The sequence below is a fragment of the Lampetra fluviatilis genome, chromosome 52 (assembly GCF_964198595.1).
Source record: "Lampetra fluviatilis chromosome 52, kcLamFluv1.1, whole genome shotgun sequence".
NCBI classification, from domain to species: domain Eukaryota; kingdom Metazoa; phylum Chordata; class Hyperoartia; order Petromyzontiformes; family Petromyzontidae; genus Lampetra; species Lampetra fluviatilis.
Window position 1 is genome coordinate 9,527,638 of NC_136326.1, and position 22,802 is coordinate 9,550,439.

General features: G+C 54.8%; 1 protein-coding gene across 2 annotated transcripts in view; it reads right to left on the reverse strand.

The window, feature by feature from the left end:
• Nucleotides 1–391: 391 nt before the first annotated feature.
• The window catches only part of XRN2 (5'-3' exoribonuclease 2), a 30,412-nt gene continuing 8,001 nt past the window's right edge, over nucleotides 392–22,802 (reverse strand). Inside the window, exons 8-31 of one of the 2 annotated variants that reach the window (XM_078879038.1) lie at nucleotides 22,348–22,398; nucleotides 21,963–22,120; nucleotides 21,583–21,657; nucleotides 18,904–19,037; nucleotides 18,625–18,682; nucleotides 17,767–17,874; nucleotides 17,307–17,354; nucleotides 16,220–16,381; nucleotides 15,837–15,881; nucleotides 15,089–15,204; nucleotides 13,066–13,201; nucleotides 12,298–12,405; nucleotides 9,434–9,523; nucleotides 8,775–8,847; nucleotides 8,154–8,237; nucleotides 7,401–7,504; nucleotides 6,310–6,389; nucleotides 5,903–5,959; nucleotides 5,347–5,415; nucleotides 3,776–3,907; nucleotides 3,236–3,330; nucleotides 2,041–2,116; nucleotides 1,638–1,800; nucleotides 392–1,006 (exon numbers count right to left, since the gene is read on the reverse strand). In XM_078879038.1, the coding sequence (XP_078735164.1) occupies nucleotides 941–1,006; nucleotides 1,638–1,800; nucleotides 2,041–2,116; nucleotides 3,236–3,330; nucleotides 3,776–3,907; nucleotides 5,347–5,415; nucleotides 5,903–5,959; nucleotides 6,310–6,389; nucleotides 7,401–7,504; nucleotides 8,154–8,237; nucleotides 8,775–8,847; nucleotides 9,434–9,523; nucleotides 12,298–12,405; nucleotides 13,066–13,201; nucleotides 15,089–15,204; nucleotides 15,837–15,881; nucleotides 16,220–16,381; nucleotides 17,307–17,354; nucleotides 17,767–17,874; nucleotides 18,625–18,682; nucleotides 18,904–19,037; nucleotides 21,583–21,657; nucleotides 21,963–22,120; nucleotides 22,348–22,398 (2,288 nt within the window). In that variant the 3' untranslated portion in view covers nucleotides 392–940. The remainder of the gene's footprint in view (nucleotides 1,007–1,637; nucleotides 1,801–2,040; nucleotides 2,117–3,235; nucleotides 3,331–3,775; nucleotides 3,908–5,346; nucleotides 5,416–5,902; nucleotides 5,960–6,309; nucleotides 6,390–7,400; nucleotides 7,505–8,153; nucleotides 8,238–8,774; nucleotides 8,848–9,433; nucleotides 9,524–12,297; nucleotides 12,406–13,065; nucleotides 13,202–15,088; nucleotides 15,205–15,836; nucleotides 15,882–16,219; nucleotides 16,382–17,306; nucleotides 17,355–17,766; nucleotides 17,875–18,624; nucleotides 18,683–18,903; nucleotides 19,038–21,582; nucleotides 21,658–21,962; nucleotides 22,121–22,347; nucleotides 22,399–22,802) is intronic. The other variant, XM_078879039.1, reaches the window with a different exon arrangement.

Consider the following 22,802-nt stretch of genomic DNA (forward strand, 5'->3'; position numbering starts at 1 on the left):
GGCAGATCATCAAGCTGCGATTTGGGATTGGAACGATTTCCGCACACGCGAGAGGGGAGATGCCGCTCACGGAACGCCACAGCGGTGGAGTCGAGACGCACGCCGAGCGAACTTCGCCCCTCTTCCGACGGCGGCAACGAACACAGTTGCATGCGCGCGCGTTGGGCCGGCGCTGTGTTCGTGCTACCGCGAGCGGCCAGCCGGCACCGTGGCGCTACCAGCGTCTGGCTCGCCGCGTGCTGAGCTCGCTCGGTGAGAGGTGCCCGCATGAAAAGACGCGGCCGTGGAAGCTGTCGACAAACCAGGGTTTATTTTTCTGGGTTTTAGTAACGGACGACAACGTTGATCCCCAACCCTCCCACCCTCCCCCCAACTCTCCCACCCTCCCACCACACTTCTCAACTTTGACCCCCGTTTGCCGACCCATGAAACTAAAAACCCGCATCAACTGTTTTTTTTGTTCCTTCCAGCATAAAAAAAATCTCAGCTAAAAAAATTACATTGCAACGTTGTGCTCACATCCGACAGCCGCCGCACGACGCCCGCAGTGTACAACTGTAATTTACCGCGTGACATTTTCAACACTCAATTTCTGTTCCGGCATTTAATGACAAAAAAAATACATGACCATCATGGGGGATTAAAACTATGAAAAACGGTGGACAGAGGAAACGAAGTAAATGGGGACGGAGCGCTCAGAGACGGGGGTCACCGAGACAAGGGAGGTCGGCACGAAGCTATGATCCTGGGATACCTGGGTTCGACACCACAACGACGACGGACAAGGTGCGAACCGCGACGTGCGAACTTGCCCGGGAAGGCCCTCCCCCCCCGAGGTCAACTCGGCCTTAAAATGAGCCCCTGGTCAGGTGGCTCGGCGGCAGGCCGTGTGGTCCACGTGGAGGAGTTGATGCACCACCCCTACCCCGTGTCCCGTGTCTCAGTAGCGAGAGTAGCGGGAGGTTGGGGGGGGCATGGGAAAGCTGCCTCGGCCCGGGTAGGAACCCTGGTGGGAGGTTGATAAAGGGGAGCACAGGGGGGGGGGTGGGGGGGCGTGAGCACCCATTCCTCAACTACACACACACAAACTCCACCAAGTAGGGGCGAGTGCTGTTAGCATGTATTAAAGACAGAACTACAAATACACCTCCCTCCCCCGGACCCAACACCCACCAAACCACACAAACCACTGACCACACCCAATAAACTACCACCACACCCAACACACTATCAACACAAAAATCACAAAACCCAATCACACGGCACAGAAACACACCAATCACCGTGCAGCCTTAACAGACTGTTGGGGGCAAGTGCTGCTAGCGAACACCTATGAAGGCCGGCACAGCAGACCACGGGGTGGGTGACCAGCACCATACTCTGCCGCCTTTGTCTCCCCAGTGGCGATGTTTATACACGGCGCACTAGGTACTCATTTGTGGCCGAGTTGGCCGAGTTGACCTAGGGGAGGCCCAGGACTGGTTCAGATAATCATCACTGGTATTGGCCGTGAGCGGGAATTGAACTAAGCTCACCGGGTTTGGAGTGCAGCGTGCTAACCACTACACTACCGCTCCCCATCGACACGCGCACATGCACGCACACAGACGCATGCACACACCCGACCTCTGACTTACACGGGGTGCTCCGTGCCGCGGCTGGAACATCTGCTGCTGCTGCTGCTGGACCCCCCAACTGCCGCCTCCACTCTGCTGGAAGTTGCCCCCCCCCGCCGGGGGGTAGGATCCCTGCGACCAGGCCCCCTGGCCCCCAGAGCCGCCCCCTCTCTGTGTGGTCATCCTGGGTGGAGCAGAGGGGAGAGGGTCGCAGGCGTTCACGCACAAACCTCCCCCCAAAGGCGACTCTGTCCATCACGGTCTTAGAGACACCAGCAGAGTTGTCCAGGCGAATGTATGGGGAGCTCGTGGGGCGAGCGAGTGAGCACGTGGGTGAGCATGTGGGTGAGCGAGGCGGGTGGAGGAGGTGGGTGGAGGATGTGGGTGGAGGAGGTGTGCAATTGAAGCAGACGCCGGCCCTCACCGGTTGGAGAGTGGGGGGTTGTAGAGCTGTCGGGGCTGTGGGTTAAACCACTGCTGAGAGTCTTGCCGCGCTGGCACTGGGCCATACAAACATCTCAGATTAGCATGGTTGACAACGTAAGGTGCGAATAAAGTTCAACATACATACACACAAATACAAAGCTCCCCCATATAGAAATAACAGGCTGTTGGGGCAAGTGCTGCTAGCGAGCACCTATGAAGACCGGCACGGCACACGGCGGGGGAGGCCTGCACCACGCCCAGCTGCCTTTGTCTCCCCAGTGGCGATGTTTACACATTGCAATAGGTACTAATTTGAGGCCGAGTCAAAAGACAGGTTCAGATAATCGTCACGCTGGTGTTGGCCGTGAGTGGGAATCGAACTCAGGTCGCTGGGTTCGGAATGCAGCCCGCTAACCACTGCACCACCGCTATCATAGAATACTCGATAGAAAAAGTTTCAGTCCAACGAACAATCAGGGCGCAGGAACGCACTACGTTATGGAGCTGTGGGGTTCGGTGGGCAATGCTACTGCATGCCTACATGGAAGACTGCACACTGTTGAGTGTACAATTTGTTAATTTTATTTACGTCAGTTTTTTTATATACATACTGTACAGTATAAAATGTTATTTTGAATGTACATTTTCTTTGTTTACAATATGAACGGCAAGTTATGAAGTGTTTACAGTGTGAAATGGTATGTGATGAAGGCTGGGCACGCATACTCATATTATTGTTATAAGTTATTCAATCTACGAAGTTTCGACATACGAACAAAGCTCCAGGAACGCATCTGCTTCGTATACCGAGGCATTGCATGACCACACAGTTTCAAGCCGTAACTTGCACAGAATGAATTCAGACAATCAACATCACAAGGCGCACACGGTTAGACAGAACACGCCGCCGGTTGCAGGTGCCGTGCGTTGTACCGTGTGTGCACCCTGCGTTTTTTTACCGCAGGTGTGCACGAGGTGAGAAACCGACGGCATGGCCTAGCGAGTGTGCAATATCTTTCTGTGCTGACGTTACCATGTCGTGGGCCAAAGAGCATGGACTGTCAGAGTAAAATAATCGATGCGAGGATGAAACGGTCAGGTCCAGGGTGCCACCCAGATAATTAATTATTTCATTAATTCACTCTCTGGGTCATTTACTCGGGCGCTCGGTCGCTCATTCCCCCAGGACTCACTCTGCCGGTTGCTGGGCTGATGCTGCCCCTGGCCATAACCTCCGTGAGCCTGGGGCCAGCTGTTCCGAGAGGTCGCGGCCTGGGCAGTCGAGTGCCTGTGGTGTCGAGAAGGCAAAGTGTTCACATCCACACCACACGGCCTCATCACCTATACGGTACAAACTCACCACGCACACCACAAGGCCTCACCACCTGTACAATACAGCCTCACTAACCACACCACATTGGCCTCACCACCTATACGGTACAGCCTCACCAACCACACCACATGGCCGCATCACCTATACGGTACAGCCTCACCAACCACACCACATGGCCGCATCACCTATACGGTACAGCCTCACCACACACAGCACACGGCCTCACAACCTATACAGTACAGCATCGCCACTCACACGACTGCAGATTTAAGAGTCACTCAAGAGTCACACACAGACTCTCTCAAACACTGTCACTCACCACTCGTACAAACAGACTCTCACCATCACTCGTTCACACCGACTCTCCCAGACACCAACCCCACCGGTGCCCCTCACGCACCGCAGCATGTTGAAGGAGGCCTGGCCCAGGTGCTGTTGCTGCCGATTAGGGTTGAATCCGAGCTGCGGCTGGTAGTTGCGCCCGGGGTTCCTTTGTTCCCAGTCGCCCGGCTTCAGCACCTTCTCCGCTTGCCTGGGGTCACGCGGGGGTCACGCGGGGGTCAGTACGCATGCGTGCATGTGTGCGCGTACGCGTGTGTGTACGTGCATGAATACATGTGTGCATACGCATAGTGACGGAACAGCGGATGCAGGCCCATGTCCTTGACATCAGGACCTACCGTTGAGCTGATCTGCCCACTGACCATCGACTTGTCATCTGTAAGATGCGCCTGCCATTCTTCCACTTCGGTGGAATTTCCATTTGGTACAGATACAATGGGAGGTTGATCGATGGCCAGGTTCGGTCAAGGGATGGCTCCCTATTGGTCAACCATGTTATGTATGCTGATGATCTGGTAATTCCTGTTCACTCGGCGGAGGAGTTTGAGTCACTGCTGCCGAAGCTTACCACTTAGAGGTGGGGCCTTACGATCAGCCCAATCAAAACTTAGCACCTGCCTGGGAATTTTGCACCATCGGACCCTCCACCACAACTCCCAATTGGTGATGAGGCAGTTGTGGAGCGTGGAGAGAGTGGAGAGTTTTCCATACCTGGGCAGTATGCTCATGACCGGCTCCGGTTTGACAGCAGAGGTCTCACTCCGAATCAGTCGAGCGGCATTATCTTTTCATCGGCTGCGTAACGCTGTTGTAGCTACCTGGTCTGTCGCTCCGCACGAAGCTTCAGGTCTTCTCGGCCACAGTCATTCCCTCCCTTCTCTACGCTTGTGAAACATGGACCCCCCTAATGGAACATCTTCGCCGGTCAGAAACATTTAGGCCGGCCTGCCTACGATCCATCCTGGATATAACCAGCCTGGATTGTGTAAGGAGCTCTCAAAATCCTTGAAAGATCTGGGCAAAGTCCCATCGGTGAGCTCCTCCGGCAGGCAAGGCTGTGTTGGCTGGGTCATGTCGGCCGCATGCCCAGCCACCGCATGCCTAAACAGCTTTTGTCCGGCCGGATAGAGGGGGCTAAATGGGCACGGCACGGGCTAGAGAAGAGATGGAGTGATGTGGTACAGGAGGATGTGGAGCTGAGTGGACTTTGCGATGACTGGTATCAGCAGTGTTAAGATCGGCCTCTGTGGAGGAGGCTCGTGAAGGACGCTACTGGGCAGTTTGAGGCAGTCGCTCTCCAACAACGGAGAACGGAGAAGCGACGCTCACAACTAGCGGAGCCCCGGATGGCTAAAGCACAGCAAGTTGTCACAGTAGGTGGCACAGGTGGTGCATCAGCCTGTCATCTCAGTCAACCCGTGGCACCTGGGTCTGCCCCGTGACATCCTGCCAGCGGGCGTTCGACACTTCACGTGGCCTCAAGGTGCACATGGCCTGGCACAAGCGTCGTGGTGACGTCACCGCCACTTAGTGGCGAATGGCAGTTGTTGTTGTATGTGCACAAGTACATGTGTGTGCATGCGTGTGCATGCGTGTCACGACCGCCGAGCGAAATTGTTTGGAACTCACTTGGCCCCCGGGAGGAACTCAGCCTTGAACACGAATCCTTCCTCATACTGCGGGTCCCGGAACAAGATGCTGCCACACGGAGGGGGCGGGAGGGGGGGGGTCGGGGACTCTGAGACGACGGCGAAGAGGTAGGGGGGAAGGGGAGGACAGAAAAAGGAGGAGTGCCACGAGCTCTGGTTGCAGCAAGAGCGAGGGGCAAGGCACGCCCAGGGCCGTCCATAGGGGGGGGGGAGGGTGTGGGCCCCCTGACGCCTTCAAACTAAACCAAAAGGGAGTATTACATCTGACACCACCGTGACATGAAAGCACAGAGGCCCTACCCCCCTCCCCCCCCAATGCATGGGGCCCGGGGCGGTCGCCTCAATTTGCGGCTCTCGGTGTGAGGTGAGTCGGGGGGGAGGGGCAGTGACACGATGAGGAACTGATGATTGCTGACTGAGAACTGAGAAGTTCCAGGTCGGGGTTATCGGGGGCCACGGTGGATGAGTGGGGTGGGCGATCGAGGGGGTGGGAGATGGGCAACGGAGGGGTGGCTGGTTGCGATGTCACCACTGACCTCACACAGCTGTTGTGCTTCACATCAGGCAGCGTGGGCACAGGGGACTGCACAACCCTGTGGGACACACAAAACACACACAAAATACAAAGTTCGCTCATATAGCACGAACAGACTGTTAGGGCTAATGCTGTTAGCGAGTAGCACGTATGAAGGTCGGCACACGATGGGGTGGGTGGCCAATACCACGCTCGGCCGCCTTTGTATCTTTCTATCCCCAGTAACTTCTATTTACACACGGCATCAAGTACTCATTCGAGGCCAAGGGCCAGTTCAACGTCGTAATTCTTATTGGCCGCGACTCGAACTCGCCAGGTTTGTAGCATAGTGCACTAACCATTGCAGCACTGCTCCCCACTGTGTACAAACTCGCGCGCGGACACACACGCACGTGCGTACGTCAGTACCTGCCAGGCAGGATAGAGTCCTGGTCCAGACGTAGTTTACTCGTCATGCCGTGGCAGAGGTTGGGGGGCAGATCCACCTCCTACGGAGGGGGAGATATGGTGAGGAACGGTGAACAGGGATTGGGCCAGTCCAAGTGACGACACCAGATAGCGTTACAGTTCACCAGGATTGCTCCAAGTGAGCCTGACTGCTGATGAGAAACCAAACGTTAAAAGCGGCCCAGAGTTCTGTACATGTCGATGCAGTGGTCCTTTACACAAACGCCAAGCGGAGGGGTTGGGGTCAGGTGAATGCCACCCCCCCCCCTCCCCCATCTGGACCCATGACACCCACACTCCCCTACAAGGACCCGTGACCCCCACGCTCCTCCCCCCACCTGGACCCGTGACCCCCGCGCCCCCCACCTGGACCCGTGACCCCCACCTGGACCCGTGACCCCCACGCCCCCCACCTGGATCCGTGACCCCCACCTGGACCCGTGACCCCCATGCCCCCCACCTGGATCCGTGACCCCCATGCCCCCCCACCTGGACCCGTGACCCCCACGCTCCTCCCCCCACCTGGACCCGTGACCCTCGCGCCCCCCACCTGGACCCGTGACCCCCACCTGGACCCGTGACCCCCACGCCCCCCACCTGGACCCGTGACCCCCACCTGGACCCGTGACCCCCACGCCCCCCACCTGGATCCGTGACCCCCATGCCCCCCCACCTGGACCCGTGACCCCCACGCTCCTCCCCCCACCTGGATCCGTGACCCCCATGCCCCCCCACCTGGACCCGTGACCCCCACGCTCCTCCCCCCACCTGGACCCGTGACCCCCACACCCCCCACCTGGACCCGTGACCCCCATGCCCCCCCACCTGGACCCGTGACCCCCACACCCCACACCTGGACCCGTGACCCCCATGCCCCCCCACCTGGACCCGTGACCCCCACACCCCCCACCTGGACCCGTGACCCCCATGCCCCCCCACCTGGACCCGTGACCCCCACACCCCCCACCTGGACCCGTGACCCCCACGCCCCCCACCTGGACCCGTGACCCCCGAGCCCCCCACCTGGACCCATGACCCCCACGCCCCCCCACCTGTCCGTTCTCAGCTCCGCCGCTGTAGAGCTCCACCATGAAGTCCTGCAGCGGGTGGTACTGCCCCACAAACAACACGTCGCTGCCGAGGCTGTTCCTACGCACTGAGCAGGGTGGGGGGGGGTGAAGGGTTGGTGAATCATGTAAAGATCTGTGAGACTCCGAAGCCAAAAAGACGGAAGGACGGCCAGACAGCGGCTCAGGTCAGAGACGTTGAGCTGGCACTTTCATTAAACTGGGTCCTCACCAACGACTTGCATAGGGACCCAAAGACTCACAGGGATACCTATAGACTTCGCATGGAGACCCAAAGACTCACATAGAAACCTTTAGATTTACACACACTGGGTTTATGATTAAACCGAGTTCTCAAGTATCTGTCAAGAGTCACCAATGGCTACGCAAAAAAATGATTGCCTTGCATATGGTTTGATGCTTAATTGGAAAAATTCCAGCTCTTGACAAAATCTCGGATTGACCACCACATGACTGCGAGCGTTACTCTCAGCGGCAGAGCGGGTGGGGTGGTTACTGTACTCTATTTACTGTGTGCGGAAACAGAGGTCACGTGAAGAGGAATTAATCTCAAAGGTAGCTCTGCGATATCCGCTTACGTGGGCCCGTGTCCACCACGTAGGGCCACAAGACAAAACGCCAATCGGGACAAACACAACTTGGACTCGCGAGGTGATCATGGGGGGGGGGGGGGGCATCGGGGGCGATCGGGGGGATGCAGGGGAGGGGGGGCCTCACTCTCGTCCTCCGAGAGGTCGGGGTAGACGTCCGCGAGGGCCGCACGCAGACGGCGCTCGTCCACGAAGGGCAGCAGCGCCACGCCTATGGGCAGCACGAGTTACACGCATTACACAAATACACACACACACAACTATCCCCCTGTATAGGCTTAACAGACTTTTGGGGCAAGTGCTGTTCGCCAGTAGCACCTATGCAGGACGGCAAGGCCCACAAGGGAGTGGGTGGCCAGCACCATGCCTGGCCACCTTTGTCTCCCTAAGTGGCGATGTTAACACATAGTACCAGGGACTCCTTTTAGGCTGAGTCTACCTAGGCAAGGCCGAGGACTGATTCAGATATTCGTCGCTACACCATTTCCTTAGTTACTCCATCTAAATGATTGAGTGAAGATGTTTCAGCAACTCAGTTTTACCGTAAGTCGTTTAAACGTAATTTTTCTGAACTGACTTGTGTGAGGAAATTAATTTAGTTTTTTATGTGAGCTGTTGTCCATTTTTTCTGCAACGAAGCTGTTTTTGTTCCAATTTCTATTTGGCTGTTTTTATTAATCCTGTTCAACTCATCATCAGCTGTGAAATCAACTTCAACCATCATTGGTGGGTGGATGGTGGGGCTCACCCTGCCAGGCGTACTTCTTCCCGTTGAGGTCGATGGAGAAGTCGTCGGGATAGAAGTCGATGATTTTCGAGTCCTGTGGGAGTGAAAATCACGGACACGTGTGTACAAAGACAAAGTCCCGCTGTATAGCCTCAAGACTGTTGGGGAAAGTGCTGTTAACGAGCACCTATGAAGGCCGGCACTGCACACGCGGGGGTGGGTGGCCAGCACCACGCCCGATCGCCTTGGTCTCTTCCCTAGGAGGGATGTTTACTACAGACCGCACCAGGTACTAATTTGAGGCCGCGTTGACCGAGCGGAGGCCCAGGACTGGTTCAGATATTCGTCAGCGATGTTGACCATGAGCGGGAATCGAACTCGGGTCGCCGGGTTCATCATGCAGCACGCTAACCGTTACCACGACCGCTCCCCCCCGGGCACATGCACATATGCACACACGCATGTGGTTGTTGCTGTCAGGCTGTAACATCCCAGAGCTGGGTGAAGACCTCCCCCACTTCCCCCCCCCCCACCTTCCGTTGCCTCTGCTGTAACTCCGTTTCACCGCTATCTCTTCCGCCCCCCCTCTCGGTCTCTGCTCCATCGTTACATTGTCCATTTTTGTTCTGAAAAGTTCGGGTGAAGGTGGGGAGGTGTTGGGGAGGGGGAGCGAGACTCACCGGGTTGGACATGAGCTTGCGCCACGTCACCGGCAGGAAGTTGCCGCTGGCCTCCGGGAACACCCCCATCAGCTGTTCCAGGGGCTTGAACTGCAAGGGGGGGGGACAACCACGTTTCAAGTTTGAAGTTGATTGTGTGTAACCAGATGACAATTTAAGAGATCAGGATAGAAGTATAATTTGCAGGAGTGACTCATCTAGGTCACCAATATGACAATAGAAACATAAAAAAAAACTCTTTTATTCAGCATCCATGGGGAATGGAGGGTGCCGTTTCATCAAATATGCGGGTTGTCTGACAGTTATAGTTAACGAGCAGGAAGGACCCGGCGTTGCCTGGAGGAAAAATATTTAAAATCTTGTCTTCTCTTAAAAACATAACATATACATACACAAATACTAAGCTATTGTGAAAGCCCGGCGTTCCGTTTTCCGTTTGTCTGTTCATTTGTCCGTCAACAAAATTATAAGAGGCTTGCAGAAGTCCTGAATCAAAAAGTAATATAAGGTGGGGGGTAAATAGTTGATCCAAAAGGATTCCGAAAATTGTCGACGCTCCCCTCAAAAAATATTTTTACCCCCCTGGAGGCATAAATACCGCCACACCCTACGTACAATAGAATGAGTATCTAGTGACTCTAAATCAGAGTATGGCTCTACAGTAGTATCTACTGACTCATAGTAGTATCTATTGACTCTATAGTAGTATCTGCTGACTCTGGAGTTGTATCTGACTGTACAGTTGTATCTACTGAGTAGAGTAGTATCTGACTGCCGTAGCATCTACTGACCGTAGTAGTATCTACCGACTCCATAGTAGTATCTACTGACTATAGTAGTAACTACTAACTCTATAGTCGTATATACTGATGCTGCAGTAGTATCCACTGACTATAGTAGTATCTATTGACTCTATAGCAGTATCTGACTCTAGTCGTATCTACCGACTCTATAGCAGTATGTACTAACCCTACAGAATGCCGTGGCGAGGCCTAGTCCCGCGGAGTGCCGCCGGCCTCGGCTAGATTGCCCAGCCGGCCGAGGTGGCACCTTGGCCGGCTGGGGCTGGGCTGCTGCCCCTCCCACTATCCCCGGGCCGCTCTACGGTCGTATCTACTGACTGTATAGTAATAACTGCACACATTGGGGTGGGAGAGGGGAGAAGAGGACGTCACACTGTTCAGAATTTGCCTCAGTGTTGCGTTTTTATTTTTCATTTTGAACGCGATAGAGAATTCTCCCCCCCCCCGTCCCCACCGACCGCGTGTGCGTTGCTAGGGGCAATGACGAGTCAGTGTTTCTGCTCATGCGCAGATGCGTGCTTTGGCGCCACGATCAGCGTAATAATATAACAATAATAAATTGCTAATTTAACTACTTTACATTTGACGGATGGGAAAATCAAATAGTGCTTTTTCGTCCAGGGGCTTATTGTGTCGTATCGGTGTACTTTGTTGAAACGTAAACCCAACAGTTTGTCAGTTAAAAGCATCACAAGGCGTATGTGCAGACTGACAGACACACAGACAGACAAAAAAATTAGTTTAAAAGGTAAGATGGTTCACCACATTTTTCAAGTACATAAAATGTTTATAGAAAGAAACCCAGCCTACATTTTAACTATGATATAAGAAATAAGATAACTCTCTTACAGAGTTACTCACTGGTCAGTTATAGAGAATTCTACGTTGATTGTCGAAGCAGTGAGGCCATTTAGAGTAGAGTATACAGTATTAGAGTACCGCGTGTACAGACTGGTGGTAGCGCCACCACTCGGCAGTATCCTGAAGCTTCTAAACTACAGACCTACGATACGCACACAGCAAGATGCTAGATGGCTGTTGGAATTTTTTGTCTATGACAGATGCCGGTTAATAGAGCATTTGCTGTACCACCAAAAAAGTACAACAATGAAGCAAATAGAAATCAGAGCAAAAATATACAAACAGAAATCAGAGCGCCCAGGGCGTGGTGCTGGCCACCCACCCCCTCATCTGAAGATATGAAGCCGTCCTCCTGAAGAAGCCCCGAAGTCAAGACCAGTACTCGAGTCGGGGTCCGGGCTTGACGGCCTCCCCCAGTTGTGTTAGGGCTAGTTAGCTCAGAGGGACTACACTCCCCAGGTTACCTGGTGGAAGGGGCAGCTACCCCTTTGTGTTAGCGAGTATTGTTATATTTCAATTTAAAGCTTTCGTGACTGCAGGGATTCATATTCTTGGTTCTTTCGGTAAAGTCACGTAGAAGGGAAATAATAAAATAATAAAAATAAAACATTAAAAAATTAAATTCTCACGACGTTTCGGCCACAACACAAGCAAGAACAGAGCTGCCAGAAAGACAGCGTCCCAATGAACACCAAGCTTAGCGGTGTTCATTGGGACGCTGTCTTTCCGACAGCTCTGTTCTTCACCCGAGGACAGCTGCTTGTGTTGTGGCCGAAACGTCGTGAGAATTTTATTTTATGTTTTATTTTTATTATTTCCTTTCGACGTGACTTTACCGAAAGAACCAAGAATATGAGTATTCTTATAATAAACGTGTTGCCTCCAGAGAAACCTCGTTCTCCATTTGTACCCACCACATTTGTAAATGGCTTCACACGTGCCAAACGCATCTCCAACAGCGGTATAATTTGTAGCGTGCGGTTTTCGCAAGGAGATGCGCACGAAATCACAAGCGAGAAGGCATGGTGACAAATGGTGCCAACAACTGCCCAAGCTCTGCGGTCCTATACTCGGATGTTTGGCCAACGCCCGCGAGTGTTCCTACACATGGGGAGGGAACAGAGTGGCCGCGACTCGGTGGGGAATGGCGGCTGTTGTTGTTGCTGTTGTGCGTGTGTGCGTAGGTGCGCGAGCTCTCACGGGTTTGGTGTCGATGGCGAAGTCGGACGGCATGCTGGCCACGTTGTGGAAGTCGGAGGCAAAGGGCGCGTAGTGGAACGGGTAAAACCACTGCCACGACGCGCAGCCCTGGCACCAGTCACACCAGAGGGAGGAGGGTGAGCGGCGTTAGGGTGAGAGAGAGGAGGGTGAGCGGAATTGGGATGAGAGGGATGAGGGTGAGCGGCGTTGGGGTGAGAGGTAGGAGGGTGAGCAGCGTTAGGGTCAGAGGAAGGAGGGTGAAAGGAAGGAAGGTGAGCGGCGTTGGGGTGAGAGGGGGAAGGGTGAGAGGGAGGAGGGTGAGTGGCTTCGGCGTGAGAGCGATGAGGGTTAAGCAGCGTTGGGGTGAGAGAAAGGGTGAGCGGCGTTGGGGTGAGAGGGGGGAGGGTGGGCGGCATCTGGGTGAGAGGGGGAGGGTGAGCGGCATCGGGGTGAAAGGCAGCGGAGTGAGCGGCGGGAGCGTGAGAGGGAGCAGGGTGAGCGGCGTTGGGGTGAGAGGGAGAAGGCGTTATGGTGAGAGGGAGGGTGAGCGGTGTTGGGGTGAGAGGAAGGGTGAGCGGCGTTGAGGTGAGAGAGAGAAGGCGTTATGGTGAGAGGGTGAGTGGTGTTGGGGTGAGAGGAAGGGTGAGCGGCGTTGGGGTGAGAGGGAGAAGGCGTTATGGTGAGAGGGAGGGTGAGCGGTTGGGGTGAGAGGAAGGGTGAGCGGCGTTGGGGTGAGAGGAGGCCGAGCGGCGATGGGGCGGTGGGCACCTGGTAGTAGTAGCGCAGCACCCAGCACAGGCCATGCACATACGCCCGCGCCACCTTGTCGGTGAATCCGGTGTCACCGTCATCCACGTCGAACTTCTGGCGGTAGTATCGCTGCTTCCAGCCGTCCTCCCACAGCCTGCGTCGCCACCGCACACAAAGAGATCCCCCCCCGCGTAGCCCACGCGGGCCATTGGGGATGAGGACCGTTAGCGAGCGGCACCTACGAAGGCCATCACGTGGGGGTGGCCTTGTGGACGGAACCACGCCTGACCGCCTTTGTCTCTCCGGCGTTGATGTTTTATAGGCACGGCGCCAGTCAGGCTCACTGTGAGGTCCGTGGTGGGAAGTGGGGGGCCGTGGTGAGGAGTAGGGGGCTGTGGTGAGGAATCGGGGCGGTGGTGAGGAGCGGGGGGCCGTGGTGAAGTGCGGGGGGCTGTGGTGAGGAAAGGGGGGCCGTGGTGAGGAGTGGGGGGCCTTGATGAGGGGGACCGTGATGAGGAGCAGGGGGCCGTGGTGGGAGTGGGTGGCCTTGGTGAAGAGTGGGGGGCCGTGGTGATGAGCGAGGGGCTGTGGTGACGAGTAGAGGGCCGTGTTGAGGAGCGAGGGGCCGTGGTGAGTAGCGGGGGGCCGTGTTGAGGAGCGGGGAACCGTGGTTAGGAGCGGGGGGCCGCGGTGGGAGTGGGGGGCTGCGGTGGGAGTGGGGGGTCGTGGTGAGGAGTGGGGGGTCGTGGTGAGTAGCGGGGGGCCGTGGTGAGGAGCGGGGGGCCGTTGTGGAAGTGGGGGGCCGTGGTGACGGGTGGAGGGCCGTGTTGAGGAGCGGGGGGCCGTGGTGAGGAGCGGGGGGCCGTGGTGAGGAGCGGGGAGCCGTGGTAAAGTGTGGGGAACCGTGGTGTGAGTGGGGGGCCGTGGTGAGGAGTGGGGGGCCGTGGTGGGAGTGGGGGCCCGTGGTGAGAAGTGGGGGACCGTGGTGGGAATGTGGGAGCCGTGGGGGGCCGTGGTGAGTAGAGGGCTGTGGTGAGGAGTGGGGGCCGTGGTGAGGAGTGGGGGGCCATGGTGAAGTGTGGGGGTCTGTGGTGGGAGTGGGGGGTAGTGGTGGAGTGGAGGGGCCCTGGTGGGAGTGGGGGCTGTGGTGAGGAGTGGGGGGTCGTGGTGAGGAGTGGGGGGCCATGGTGATGTGTGGGGGACCGTGGTGGAAGTGGGGGACCGTGGTGGAAGTGGGGGGCCGTGGTGAGGAGTGGGGGCCGTGGTGACGAGTGGAGTGCCATGGTGGCAGTGGGGGGCCGTGGTGAGGAGTGGGGGGCCATCGTGAAGTGTGGGGGACCGTGGTGGGAGTGGAGGGCCGTGGTGAGGAGTGGGGGGCCGTGGTGAAGTGTGGGGGACCGTGGTGGGAGTGGAGAGCCGTGGTGAGGAGTGGGGGGCCGTGGTGAGGAGTGGGGGGCCGTGGTGGGATTGTGGGGGCCGTGGTGAGGAGTGGGGGGCCGTGGTGAAGTGTGGGGGACCGTGGTGGGAGTGGAGAGCCGTGGTGAGGAGTGGAGGGCCGTTGTGGGAGTGGGTGACCGTGGTGAGGAGTGGGGGGGCGTGGCAGGAGTGGGGGGCCGTGGTAGGAGTGGGGGCCGTGGTGGGAGTGGGGGGCTGTGGTGGGAGTGGGGGGCCGTGGTGGGAGTGGGGGGGGCCGTGGTGGGAGTGGGGGGGCCGTGGTGGGAGTGTGGGGGCCGTGGTGAGGAGTGGGGGGCTATGGTGAAGTGTGGGGGACTGTGGTGGGAGTGGGGGGTAGTGGTGGAGTGGGGGGGCCCTGGTGGGAGTGGGGGCTGTGGTGAGGAGTGGGGGCCGTGGTGGGAGTGGGGGGCCGTGGTGGAAGTGTGGGGGACGTAGTGAGGAGTGGGCGGCCGTGGGGGGCCTAGGTGAGGAGTGGGAGGTCGTGGTGAGGAGTGTGGGGGCCGTAGTGGAGTGGGGGCCAGTGAGGAGTGAGCGGCCATAGTGGGAGTGGGGGGCCATGGTGAGGAGTGGGGGGCCCTACACGCACCTCACGTTGTCCTCGGGCTCAGGCTCATCATCGCTGTCTTCGAGCGGCCGCTTCCCCGAGGGGGAGGGAGTGCCCCCCCCCGAGCTGAAGCTGCTGTTCCCAGAGTGGGACGGAGCCTATGGGACACAGAGACACACGGAGACACAGGGTCACATGGACACGTATGCCATATGTGCATGGAATGTGACCACCAAATTGCACGTACAATGCTCTCAGACTCGTCTAGACCACCAGCTCAAAACAGTAACGAGACGACAAGATCTATCTTTCTTTATGCCCGTTACAAAAGAAAAATCTCACCGAGTCCAGACTTTTTTTCCGGAGGGTCCTGCTACGTTTTCACAGTAAGGGGGGGGGGGGGGCGATGTTGCTGCTGCTACTGCTGTGCGATTCCAATTGAGTGTTTGGCAGGGAATGTTTCAGCTTTGGGATGTGGTTTGGACAACACTGCTTCCACTGTGCGCGTGTGTTTAGCTATGGGAGGAGGAAGCCGGAGAACCCTGGAGGAAACCCACATAAAAGAGGAGGAGGGAATACAAACTCCACTCACTCCCACACTGCAAAACAGGGGAGAGAATACAAACTCCACTCAATCACTGCAGGACAGGGGGAAAGAATACAAACTCCACACAGAGGGGCACCAGAAACAGGATTCAAACCCAGGTGCCACTCACTGCACTGCCATCTGCCGCCCCCTAATCAGCGATGATTGATGAGACACCGATTGCTCTGAGTTACCAGAACTCACCGGGCTCTGTCCGTACATGGAGCTCTTCAGAGACTGAGCAGCGCTCTGCCAACAGATACACCACAAACACACACCACCCACACCGCCCATACACCATACACACCACCCATACACCACACACCACACCCACCACACATCACACCCACACCTCCGATTAGCACAGTTGGATACATACGGTGTAAAAGAAGTTCAACATACATACACACCATTCACACATTTACCATGTGGGGTAGTGTGGGGGCCAAGTACCATTATGTGTAGTAGAGTGTGGGAGTTACGTACCATGATGTGGTAGTGTGGGGGGCACGTACCATGATGCGTGGTAGCGTGTGGTAGTGTGGGGGGCCACTTACATGATGTGTGGTATTGTGGGGGCCACGTACCATGTTGTTGTAGTCTCGTCCCTGCGTGCGCATTTCGTACGCCGTCTGCCGGGGGTTGTGGATGGGGTTGCTTCCCCCCCGGCCCCCCCTCCAACCGCCGCCACCACCACCACCCAGCGGCCGGGGAGAAAACTGCCCCCCAGGGATGAAGGCCGGACGATCCTGGTCCAACCGCGGGCACAGAAGGGCAACGTCAGGTGAGGGAGGAATTCTCGCACACACTACAGTCGTCTCTCGGTAAACAGCGACTTTGGTTAACGGTTTTTCAGGTTAACATTTCGCATCACATAAGGACCCCATGGTTTCGACTGACATTAACAAGTTTACTAACAGTATGTTTACGTTATGCATGTGGGCGCCAATTTCGACCAATCCGAGCGCTCGTGACTGGAGCTGAGCCATGCCCTCAGCCAAAGAGTGTTTGGGCCTCGAATGGTTTTGTTTACATCGTGTTTTATGTTTTGGAAGTGGAGACAGCTATCTCGCAAACTCAGTGACTCACTTATTTTAAAATATATAAGTTAATTCGATTCACAGTTATTTCGGTTAACAGTAGTTTTCATGGAAAAGATGAAAGACATTAACCAAGGAATGACCTATTTATTTATTCATTGTTATTTACTTATGCTCGTTTACCCAGTAAACAGTCTCAACTCTTTTTCAGGAGAGTCCTGCCAAGTTTTCCGCAGTAGGGGGCGATGTTGCTGCGGCTGCAAATTAAGTAATTTGCAGTTAAGGTTTCAGCATTGGGATGTTTGGCCAAGAGGTCAAAATCTGTCTTAACGATGGGAAGAAATTGCACCCAGCGGAAACCCATGCAGAACAGGAGATCCTACAAACTCCACACAGAAAAGGCGCCCACGTTCAGAATTGAACCCAGGGCACCACTTTGCCGCCAATAAATAATATTGTTCCACACATCCCATCGGCCACACAACCTTCTGGGAGTGAATCCTATCTGGAATGTTGGTTCAACACCATAAAAACTCTCGAATGGTTTTGACTTTCAGCGTCTCATCAGCAGTTAGGTTTACTTGCTTAAACCGAAGCTGCCCGCCGTCTGGTGACGCTTATGAAGTTCACTCACCCGCTTCATCCGCTTCTTTCTGTCCTTCTGACGCCGTTTGAAATCCAACTGTGGGCGCACACGCACACACAAAGACAAAGACCCCTCTCAAATAGCCTTAACAGACTGTAGGGGTAAGTTCTGTTAGCGAACACCTATAAAAGCCGGTATGGCACACGTGGGGGTGGGTGGCCAGAACCACACCCGGCCGCCTTCGTCTCCCCAGTGGTGATTTTTACACACCGCACTGGGTACTTAGCAAAGGCCGAGTCGATCGAGAGGAGACCTATGTCCAGTTCGGCTATTCGTCACGGATGTTGGCCGCGAAAGGGAATTTGAACGCGGGTCACCGGGTTCGTAGCGCAGCGCGTTAACCACCGTGCCACCACTTCCCGGGGAAACGCGTGGTCAGTGTGCTCACGCACATCGTCTGCAATCGCGACAAGGAGCTAACAAGGTGGGGAGGGGGGTGGGAGCTCACGTCGTCAGTGCGGCGCTTCTTGAAGATGTTGTCCTCCATCTCCCCCAGCGCCTCCATCACGAGCTGCACGCGCTCCAGGTTCACATAGCCACTGTTCGTCAGGTAGCCCTGCACGCACACACAAAGATTCCTCCGTGTACTCTCAACGGATTGTTGGGGGAAGTGCTCATAGCAGCGAGTAGTACCTAAAAAAGGCCAGCACAGCAGACGAGGGGGTGGGTGGCAAGCACCACACCCAACCGCCTTTATCTCCCGAGTGGCAATGTTTACACATCGCACAAGGTACTCATTAAAGGCCGAGTCGACCTAGTCGAGGCCCAGGACCGGTTCAGGTCATCGTCACTGGTGTTGGCCGTGAGCGGAAATAGAACTCGGGTCACCAGGTTTGTAGCACAGAGCACTAACCGCTATACTACCGCTCCCCACAGGCAGCCCTACATTCACACACGCATAGGCAGACAACAGACGCTGTTTCGCCACTAAGTGGCGGTGATGTCACCACAGCACCTGTGTCAGGCTAGGTACACTGAGGCCACGTGAAATGTGGGTGGCTCGCTGTTGGCAGGTTGGACGTGGAACAGACCCAGGTGCTATGGGATGACTGAGATGAACTACCTGTGCTCCTCGCTGTGCCAAGACGTTGTTTAAACTTCTCGGTGCTCTGCTCATTGTGAGCGTTGCTCATCTGCCCACAATTAGCATCCGTCTCCTCCACAGAGGCCGATCTTGACACCGGTGGTACCAATCATCGGCAAGTCTACTCAGCTCCATCTCTTCTCTAGCCCATGCCGTGCCCATTTATCCCCCTCTATCCGGTCAAACACACAGACCCGTGCACGCACGCAGGGCTGCCCTCACCCCTGTGCGGTGAACCACGTTCTTGTAGATGCCGACGAGGCGATCGATGGCTCCCTCCCTGGCACACAAGGAGACATCACCACCATCATCATCACCACCATCAACATCATCACCAATACCATCAACATCACAACCCCAACCACCTTCAAGAACAACCGCCATTCACCACTAAGTGGCGGTGACATCACCACGGCGCTTGTGCCAGGCTGTGCGCACATTAAGGCCAAGTCAAGTGTCGAACGTCTGCTGGCAGGTCACGGGACAGAAATTCGGCCTCACCGGATCTCCAGGGAAGGCAGGTGCGGCAGGAAGTCGTTTCCGACAAAGAAGCACATGAAGACCCAGTCGTCGATGCTCCTCTCCAGGTCGAAGGGGAAGGGCAGGCTCGCCATAGTGAGCTCCCGCTCCAGGTACTAGCGGACGGGACACAGGGCAGGGGTGGCAAGCGTGGAATGATGCTTAATACTACACTAATAACATAATAATGACTTAATTATCCAGGTGAGCTGCACTGGACTCTTTTTCAAGAGGGTTTAGCAATGGGTTTTTTTATTTTAAGATGTTTTCAGCCAAATAATTGGGAGTGTTTATTATGCATGTGGGAGGAAACCGGAGCACCCCACATGTGCGAGGGAAAAACACGCAGAAACGTGGTCACCACATCTACGCCTCTATATAAGGAATGAAACAGGAAGACTTCTCCACAAATCTGTCTGTCGCCTGATGAAGCTACTTGTAATTACTGGCGAAACGTCGTACTCAGATTGAAAATGTTGTGGCTTCGCTCTCCAACACACCGGTGTGCTGTACTCGTGACGAATTGGCATGTTCTGTTAACGTGACAACCCTTACTAGTTGGCTGTGGCGGGTTTTAACGACACGTTTATATATGTACGCGCTCCAACAAAAAAAAAAACCTATATTATGGATATTGGTCGCAAAAGCCTATATGTTAAATTCACAACATCTGTGGGATGACCCACCAACCCTCGCTTCTGCCTCCACAGTACTGTCTGTTTTCCTATAACACAGTAGTAGTTGCATTCCTGAAGAAATCCCTGTTATGGAAAAATCACGTTGGAATATATAATATAGGATAAAGTACAGTCCGCAATAACACGTGAGATGTGTATGCAGGCAGAACAAAGACTGAGGCACATGGGTAGAATCTAGAAGGTCCCAGCAGCATCCCGTCTTGTGCGATGCTACGCCAAGACAGACGCATGACCGCTTACTCCGCCTCAAAGTAGTTCTGTTCACTCGATTGTGTTATATCCAATTTGCATCCACATCATAAAGAAGTGTTCCCTATACATTAATCGCGTTACATCCAATTTGTGTTATGAAAACAACACACGGCATTATAGAAGAACAGACAGTACTGGATTACAGGCAGCCACGCGCACAGCCGACACTGCACGACAGCCGTCGTCGGAGTCACCTTGGCGGTAACGCGGTTGAGCGGCAGCGCGTTGGCCGCACGTTGGAGAGGTTCGGGGTCAAAACCATGCACACTGGTGAGTAGAATGACAAAGATTCCCCGTGTAGCCTTAATCGACTGTGGGGCAAGTGCTGTTAGCGAGTTGCACCTATGAAGACCGGCACGAGGAGTTGGGTGGCCAGCAACCACGCTAGGCTGTCTGTCTTCCCAGTGCTGATATTTTGCACACCCACACTAGGTACTTATACTGGTAGGAACGAAGTGAACCAGCCTACAATAGATTATATCGTCCGTCCGTCCGTGTAGCAACATCGCCCCCTACTGCAAACACTTGGCATGACCCTACAAAAACCTTTAGACTCAGTGACGCTTTCCTGGCTAAACAAGTGTAACATTCCCTTATAATTCCCTCAGATAGCTTTTAATTAAACATTTAAATTAATGAGGCTTTCCTGGCTAAACAAGTGTAACATTCCCTTATAATTCCCTGAGATAGCTTTTAATTAAAACTTTTAAATTAAAATTTAACTCACAGCGGCCTAAAGCCTACAGCTAGGCCTAAAGCCTCGAACTACGCCTCAAACTCTCCCTTCGTATCGTACCCCCGCGTGTGTGCAAGGGAGTTAATGTTTAACAATGTTACATTCCCTGATGTTTTTAAATAGAAACATTTACATTTAAAGCTTTTACATAAATAATTAAAACATTTAAATTAAAAATTAACTCACAGCGGCCTAAAGCCTACAGCTAGGCCTAAAGCCTAGAATTAGGCCTCAAACTCTCCCTTCGTATCGTCCGATTAGGTGTAGCAACATCGCCCCCTACTGCAAACACTTGGCAGGACCCTAGAAAAACCTTTAAACTCAGTGGGGCTTTCCTGGCTAAACAAGTGTAATAATACATTATGTTTATATTCTTTGGTTATTCGTTCCTACCAGCCCACCCCGCAGGGTCCTGTTTTAAGGGCGAGTCTATATGGGGAGACCCAGGACCAGTTCAGATATTCACCGTACACACGTGAGTACACAAACACTTGAGTACACACATGTGCATACAATAACAACAACTGCCATTTGTCATTTAGTGGCGGTGACTTTACCACGGCGCTTCTGCTATGCTATGTGCACTTTGAGGCCACGTAAAGTGTCGAACGCTCGCTGGAAGGAAGTCAGGGGACACACCCAGGTGCCATGAGTTGACTGAGATGACTGGCAGATGCACCACCTGTGGTCTCCACTGTGCCACCTCGTTGCATTTTAGCCACCTTGTCTTCTGCTCATTGTTGTGAGCAGTGCTCCTCTGCCCTCTTTTGCTGTTGGAGGGCAACTCCCGGCAACTGCCCAGGAGCGTCCAAGGTGAAAAGGCTCCGATTCCAGGCCACATTAGCTTTTCGCAACCCTGCCCACAATCATGAAGGTCTTTAATGATTGTGAACAAAGGATCAGGCTTATCACACACAGAAACACATGAACAAATGTGCAGACACAGACGCATGACCAGGAGCTGCGAAACCCCACCTCGCGCAGAATGTTGAGTCTCAGGAATATGAAATCCTGCTCCGAACCAGGTGGGAGGTCAGCAAACTCGTCATGCTGTCACGGGGAAACACAGGGGGAGACAACACAACACGCAAATGGTTATGCTTAACCACAACACAGCATACACCTGTGTGCACTGCATGAGTGCACCTATGTCCCCAGGCGCCCATGTTTTTTCAGGTGTCCACTTTTTTCTTGTGTCCCCCCCACCGCATCTCCGCAAGTTGCCTCTCGCAGTCCTTCATCTTGTGTCTGTGTGTCCCCCCATGTGTCCCCTCTGTCCCATTGTCTTCACCTTGTACCTATATCCCCTGCTACCACTCCACCGTGTCCTTGTGTCTACCCCCGTGTATCCGCACCTTGCCCTGCTTTTCGCGGGGCAGCCCCTCGCAGTCCTTGAGCTCGTGTCCGAACTGAGAGCAGAGTGCGCACGGCCGCTGCTGGTTGGGCTTGAACTCCTCACGGATGATCGTGAATTTGGGCTCATGCGTTGCCAGCCCCAACATGATGAGGTCCGCTGTGTGGGCAGATAACCACAACTCATTCACCATGGACAAACACACACACACCGAGCACAGATACACAAGACACACAGCCCAAGCACAGACACCCAGACACATAATCGAAACAGACACCCAAACCAAACACACAAACACAAAGAGCCCACGTGCGTGACTATAAGAGACGGTTGTGATGATGGCTGGCTCTCGCTTTGGTTTTTAGGCGGGGGGGGGGGCGTCTCACCGTCGGCGCCGCACAGGCAATGGTGGGTGTTGGGGTCGTGGTTCGGTTGAGCTGTAGGGAAAGCAGACGCAGCAGAGACATCAACAACACACCCACCCCCCTTCAGCCAACAGAGGCGCTACCATTCATTGCAATGTATAAATACGTGCGTATCTGTGTTCACATGTGTGTATCTGTGTGTATGGGGAGCAGTGTTAATGCTTAGCGCACCGTGCTACAAACCCAGCGACCAGAGTTCTATTCAGGCTCACTGCCAACAGTGGTGAGGAGTGCCTAAACTAGTAGTGGACCTCACCTAAGTCGACTCAGCCTGATGAAGCTAGTTGTGTAAACATCAGCACTGGGGAGACAAAGGCAGTGGGGCGTGGTGCTGGCCACCCAACCCTCATGTTAGAGTTCTCGCCTTTATAGGTGCTCGCAAACAGCACTTGCCAAGTCTGTTAAAGGGGATCTCT